General features: G+C 34.9%; 1 protein-coding gene across 5 annotated transcripts; it reads left to right on the forward strand.

The window, feature by feature from the left end:
- The first annotated feature begins 227 nt into the window (after nt 1-227).
- On the forward strand, nt 228-2,795 carry LOC137808316 (NAD(P)-binding Rossmann-fold superfamily protein). Of its 5 annotated transcripts, none has more exons than XM_090299715.1 (6): nt 228-362; nt 605-1,008; nt 1,088-1,347; nt 1,419-1,512; nt 1,605-1,747; nt 2,034-2,795. In XM_090299715.1, the coding sequence occupies exons 3-6, from the start codon at nt 1,235-1,237 to the stop codon at nt 2,227-2,229; spliced, it is 546 nt and encodes a 181-aa protein (XP_090155841.1). In that variant the 5' UTR covers nt 228-362; nt 605-1,008; nt 1,088-1,234; the 3' UTR covers nt 2,230-2,795. The 5 variants fall into 5 exon arrangements, with proteins under 5 accessions (XP_090155841.1, XP_068465464.1, XP_068465466.1 ...); XM_068609363.2 differs by having other exon boundaries at nt 1,636-1,747; XM_068609365.2 differs by having other exon boundaries at nt 635-1,008; nt 1,636-1,747.
- Nucleotides 2,796-7,037: the final 4,242 nt, after the last annotated feature.

A 7,037-nucleotide genomic window follows, 5' to 3' on the forward strand; every position in this document is an offset into this window, starting at 1 on the left:
TTCTTAGAAATTGTTATACCAAAACTTACTATTTTAATATCAAATATTTTTTCCCTTTATTATGATTAAGAATTCGAGATTGAACAAAAAAATGTAGTAAGTTATAGAATTACTAAGAATATAATTGACTACCCCTGAGTGATATGAATGTTGGACAGTATATTTGAGTGGTGTTTGTGTAAGTTGTATGATAGTATTTGTATGGAGCGAGGGCATGAAGCGACATCAGCGAAGGAGTGTTGTCTTTGAATTCCGATACATGAATGATGTTCTGTTGTGAATAATTATTGAACAGGAACACCGTGTCTGCGAGAAAACACCACATCTGCAATGTTCCTACGAACGAGCTGTAACAACCAGTGGTGAGGAATCAATTCCTCGCTTAATTTATCAAGTCCTAATTATCTGTGCCGTTAGCCAACAATATCATATTCCATTCATTTCACCATCTACCTAATTAATGCTATCAATTGTTTACAAATAACTCTTATTATCACTTTCATCTACTTACTTAACACAATTTTTGATAAACACAAAATATTCATAAGACAAGTTAATTAACGTATTTTGAAAGAAGTAAGAGATTTTGATATGATATGTTTAGGTTGGTTGAATATTGAAGATGGAAACGCAGGCTATTAATGAAGAAAAGAGGTGAGGAAAATAAGGAGTAATATTTGTGGTTAGGAATGGGGCATGTGACGTTGAGAGGAAGTAGTAGAGAAAGAAAGGAGAGTGAATGCTGGTTGTAAGGGAGGCAATGATTCAGACACAACTCATCTATCTTCACTCCACTCCACTACTTAAATATCTCACTACATTCCTTCAAACTTCAATTTCTTAAACCATTCTCATACAGTAGAGCTGTAGAGATGCGAAACATGCCCAGCGCCGCTTCCTCACGAGGCATTGCAGCCATCGTCGGTGTGGGCCCCAACCTCGGCCTCTCCATCGCTCGGAAGTTCGCTCACGAAGGCTACACCGTCGCCATCCTCGCTCGTGACCTGGGTCCGTAACCATTTCTATTACTATTATATTATTACTATATTATATTATATGATATGATTGAATAACTGATTAAGTACAGGGAGGTTGTCGAGATTCGCAGACGAAATAGCGAGGGAAGAGAAGGCGCAGGTTTTCGCCATAAGAATAGACTGTTCCGATTCCCAAAGCGTCATTGAGGCATTCGAGGGAGTCCTCTCTCTGGGATTCGTCGAAATTCTGGTCTACAATGCATACCAACCCCTTCCTTCTTACCCCACCTCCTTCCATGACCTTCGCATCGATTCCTTCCACAAATCCCTCGCTGTTTCTTCCGTCGGTGCCTTCCACTGCGCTCAACAGGTACCTACCCTTCTATATATCAATCCCTTAATTAATCACTCTACTTCTCCTTCATCACATTAATTCATCAGGTGCTGCCCGGCATGGTTGAAAGAGGGAAGGGAACCCTTCTCTTCACCGGCTGTTCCGCGTCTCTCAACGGCATTGCTGGATACTCCCAACTATGTAAATACCAACTTTTTTTTTTATCTCTTCTTCTTCTCCTTCTTCTTCTTAGAAGAGTAATTAAATTGAGTTGAATTAATTGAATTTGTGTGAACACTGGACCCAATGGGGGAGATGAGACAGGCTGTGGGAAATTCGCTTTGCGAGCACTATCGCAATGTTTGGCCAAGGAATTTCAACCTCAGGGAGTGCACGTAGCTCATGTTATCATTGACGGTCTTATCGGCCCACCGAGGTCAATTCCTTTTCTTTCTTTACTTCTTCCTCCCTATATACACAAAGCTTTCGCTTATGCACTTACACACTTCCATTTCCTACCTTAATTAGAGTATCTATAGATAGATAGTCTGGAAAAGGCTTCATAAATGGGATCTAGCTGTCCAACAATAACTATTTGGTTAATTTCTGATATTAGGAGAGGTTGTTATATATGCACATATTCCTTTAACTAGTATGTTTACAATCACACTGGTTAAAACAAAGAAATGATGTTAATGATGAATTTGCATGTTGTGGGGCAGAGGAGCAACATTGACGACGTCATTGCAGAGGGGTAATTCGTCGGGGGAGCAAAGCAGTGGAGTAGTGGGAGGAGGAGGTGAGGGTACAATGGACCCGGACGCACTGGCTCAAACCTTCTGGCACTTGCACGTCCAGGACCGGAACGCATGGACCCAGGAGATGGATCTTCGTTCCCCTTCTGCCAGATTCTTCTAGTCACTCCTATTAATTTCATGTCTCCCTCAATTATTTCTTTTTCACTCTGTGCCATACTATATTCTCCTCTCCAGTTTCACATCTCAATCCTTTTTCATCTATGATTTTCCAATCACGTGTGGGGGCTTCTCAGTTTGCTTGCTTTGCTAGCCAGCTACCTAAATTATGTGTACAGAGATTACAGGGTGTGTCGTCAATTTGGGTGAGTTGAGTAATATCTGTTTTTGTAGAGACTGGGAAAGAAAAAAAACAAGAAGACAATGATGTATTATATATCAGTATATCATGTCATCATCCCTTTGTGTGCTAATTTGGTTTTGGATTATTCTATTTTGTCAAAATATATTTGTTATTTACAAAATCGTGGTTTGATGAGTAATTTGTCCATAATGGGTCGAGTTGTTTAGGATGGGAGGTATGGGTCCCAGCTGTGAAAAAGTTAAGGCGTAGGATGGGGACATGATTGCATGGATAATAGTAGGAACTCGTGTTCTAATTTTGGACACAAAAAACTATGTGTACTTACTTGCTTGAATCTCCAAAAGTATGTATTAAAGCTTGTTTAAGTGCTGTTATTTTCATGCTATTGATGGAAAGAAGAATTATGAATGGAGATATCAGGTTAACTAAATATTAGATTAATTTACTGTGTATAAATATCATTTTATAAGAGTTAAATTAATTTTTTTAATATTTATTACGCTGAGAAGTTGGAAAAAGCAATATATATTCTCTGGTCTTGAATTGATTTTCCAAAAAGAAGGGAAATGAAGTGATGGTTGATGAATGGGAGAAGAATGTGTGGGAAGTAGGGATGAGAGTTATTGGAGGAGCCGTCACAGATGTTGAGGTCAACAGTGGCACTAGGTCTGGCACTAGCTGCAGCTGCATTGACAGCTACAAGGAATAGGAATAGAAATAGGAACAGGTGTTGATGACGAGAGGCAGGTTCCACCACATGAAATGGTTGGTGCGATGATGCTAGTTGCATGATTGGAGGTGCTTTTGTTTGTTTGCAAAACCATATGATATGATATGATGATTGGTGATGAATCATGTCATATGCCTCACTCTATAAAAGAGGTCCCAACTCGTATCTGAAAAGTTTAATTACAGCAACGTGTCATGCTACTCTCGCCACAATACCACATTAATGCTCCTGTTCACTTCTCAATTTCCGACACACTATCCTTTCCTGTTATATTCTTAATTAGAGAGTGGATATGAAATATGGGTAATAATACATTGTAAACTCAAAATTTTTACATAAGTACGTTAACACTTTTAATACTATTATTTTAATATATTTTTATATTATTTAATTATAATTTTTTTATTATATATATTTATATCTAAATTCATTTTATATAATTTTTAGGATTGTAAAAACATCATTTCTCTTGAAATAATTTGAAGAAAAAATATAAAAAAATTGAAATTGTTTAAATTAAAATAAATAAAATAAAAGATACGGAAAAAATTTATGAAAATTTAAGAGTGATGTGATATATTAAATTATTATATTTTTTAATTGGTAAAAATATAAATTTAAAAATTTATCTTTGTATTTAAGTATTGTTAAAAAGTTAATTGAATTGATTTATTTATAAATTAAATAAAATTATTATTTTATCTTTATTTTTTATAATTAATATAATTATTATATAAATATATTTTTTATTAAAAATATATTTATTATTATTATTATTTATATTTATAATTTATTATATATATAATATGTTTAATTATATTATTTCAAATAATTATTTTTTACAATTTTAATTATATTTAAATTGTAGTCTTATTTTAAATATAAATAATAACAATTTTAGTTTAAAATAAAGATTAAAGTAAATTATAAAGCAACTTTCTTTTCGCAATTCTTTCTTTAAGATGCGAGAAAAGTTATAAGCAGGTAACCGGTTTTGTTTTTTTGTGTTTTGTATTATTTATGATTTTGTTTTTCATATTATACTCATGCACAATAAACCTTTACCTTTCCTAGCTTAAAAACAAATGGAGCTTAGGTAAAATTAGTACGCAACATAAAATTTAATTTAAGAGGAAAAAAATAAAAAATCTAAAACAAATAATGTATGAGAAGGAAATACTAGTGTCAACCTTAAAATAATTAATGATAAAATTGTGAACATGTTTGCTTGAAAATTCAGTTTACATCGATCAAATCATTATAGTATAGCATGTTTCCAACAAGCTATTAACTTTACATACACACCACTGGTAAACAAAAAGAAAATAATGAAGTGAACAATAAATGCTACTAATTTTCAATTACTTCATTAATGATCTCATTAGTCACTAGAACGCTATTTAGCATCCCCTTTTCCTATAAGAAAGTCGATTTACAGTCATCTATAACCTCAGGTAAAACTTGCTTGATGCGACACAATAAGACCTTCGAAATAATTTTATACAATGAGCACACTAGAGAAATAGGTCTGCATTGGTTCAAACTTGTAGGGTCCCTAACTTTGGGGACAAAGGTAATAAAAGACGCATTACACCTTTTAGGAATATAACTCGTCCCGTGAAAATAGTGAACAACAACTATCACATCAAGCTTCAACACTTCCCAGTTCTTAAAAAAATTAAAATTAAAGTCATCTGGTCTAGGGCTTTTTGACCCCTTACACATCCAGACAACATCCTTTACTTCTTCCTCTGTGATCTGGGACACCATACTTAAGCTAGCCTCCTCTGACATGGATTTGAACTCAACATGCTCAAGTCTGACTCCAAAATCCTGAGTAGTCGAGAATCTAGCTTCAAAAAGCTTCACCGCTTCCCTGCCCATTACCTCAGGTTTCTCAACCCACAAAATTCCCACTTCCCTTAACCTCATTTCTAAGTCTCCTCCATCTAATTACAGAATGAAAAAACTTGGAATTACAGTCCCCAAACGCAAGTCAATTAGCTCAAGCTTTCTACCTAAACATAGATTCCAACTTCTTATTGATCTCTTCTACACGATTGATGAGAACCAACCTTCTCGTCCTCAAACTCTCCGGTAAAGCATCACCCTCATCTTTGACATCAAGCTCCTCAATCTCCATCAAACAATTCTTCTTCTCTGATTCCAGGTGGCCGAACACATCTCGATTCCACACCTTGAGATCAACTTTTAGACTCTTCAGCTTACCTTTGAAAGCATAAATACTATTCCCCTTACCAGAATAAGAATTCCAGTTATCTCTCACCATATCCTTAAACCCAGGTTCCATCAGCCACACATCAATAAACCTAAAGGGTTTCGGCCCCCAATCTTTTACCGAGGATTTGACCACTATTACACAATGATCTGATATCTCTCTCGACAAGATATATTGTTTACCCATAGGCCATTGTTGTAACCAATCATCAAATACAAGAACTCTATCGATCCTAATTTTAGCTGAGACGTTTGATTTATACCACGCATACTTCTTACCCACGACTGGAAATTCCACCAGAAGGTTCCTATCTATAAAGTTATTGAAACCAAAGATCTCACTCTTTTGGCTACCACAAACTCTGACTCCTTTCCTATCGTAAGACCTTCTAACCACATTAAAATCACCGACGAAACACCAAGCTAGGTTTAGGGTAGCAGATTTTAATGCTAAAAGGTCCTCCCACAAGGCCACTATATCTTTCATATTACACATTGCATACACATTTACAATCGTACATTTCAGATTAGACCTTAAGTACTGTCCGTACTCAACTATGAAGCCCATACCCTCCACAGACTCTTAGCACCTGCGTTATGTAACCAACCCACATTGCTATCCAAAAAAAAAAAACACCTACCATCCAAATACATCACCGCTTTAATCTCTTATAAGCACAAAACATTTGTTACTCTTTAGCTAGGTCAGCTTTCAGATATTTATCTATTACCTAATCTAATACTAAACAAATATTTATTTATCAGAAAAAATAAAAAATAGTGTTACTATTTAGCCCACACTAATATCTAAAAGCTAATTTAATATTCTATAAAAATGTAGCAAAGAGATAAGAAGAAGAGAAAAGAAAAGAGAAATGAGAAAAAAAAATGTTAACGAAGACTGAGTAATGAAGCAGGACCGCACTTTACAGTCTTAATAAAGAAGGAGAAAGGATGCAATGTGTTTGACTGACTACAAAGCAATTGGAGAAAGCTTTATGAGTTGGAACTCAGAATAAAATAAAACCACTCGAATAATGCATTGGGGGACCATTGCAATAATCCTCTGTACCACAACAAAACAAGAGCAAGATATTTAACATTCTCATCAGAGTATGCTCTGCATTAATTGCTTACAATCTATGGGAACCAGCTAATATATATATTTTTCTTTTATATATCCAAAACCATATTTCTGAAACTGCAAAGCAATCCAAATGTTCAACTTTAAGCTCCACAGATTTTCCCACCTTCTTTATTTCCCTAAGGAGTGAAACAAATAGTGTGGTAAAGGGCTTACCACTGTTTTAGGTTTGAAAAAAGGGAAACTAAACTGCATGGAGTCTGAATCTTCACTGTGAGAGGTAGATCTTGAACAGACAAATGGACTTTAATCACTGGACCCTGTACCTTTTTCTACATTCAAATCCTTCACTTCAAAGTTGAGTCTGCTTAAAGTTTTTATGAGAATGTACATATATGGCTACTTAATGTTGGGATCTATATGTGAATTCATATCAACGCAAAATCTATGTTTCCTATTTCTGGAACAAGCCATTTAGTAAGCAAAAGTTTGAATTCTTCAACCCCCAGCAAATTAGCAGTACATATTCAACTGTATCACATTGTTGATTAATGT

This window comes from Phaseolus vulgaris, chromosome 3 (genome assembly GCF_051622355.1).
Source record: "Phaseolus vulgaris cultivar YP4 chromosome 3, ASM5162235v1, whole genome shotgun sequence".
Classification (NCBI taxonomy): Eukaryota; Viridiplantae; Streptophyta; class Magnoliopsida; order Fabales; family Fabaceae; genus Phaseolus; species Phaseolus vulgaris.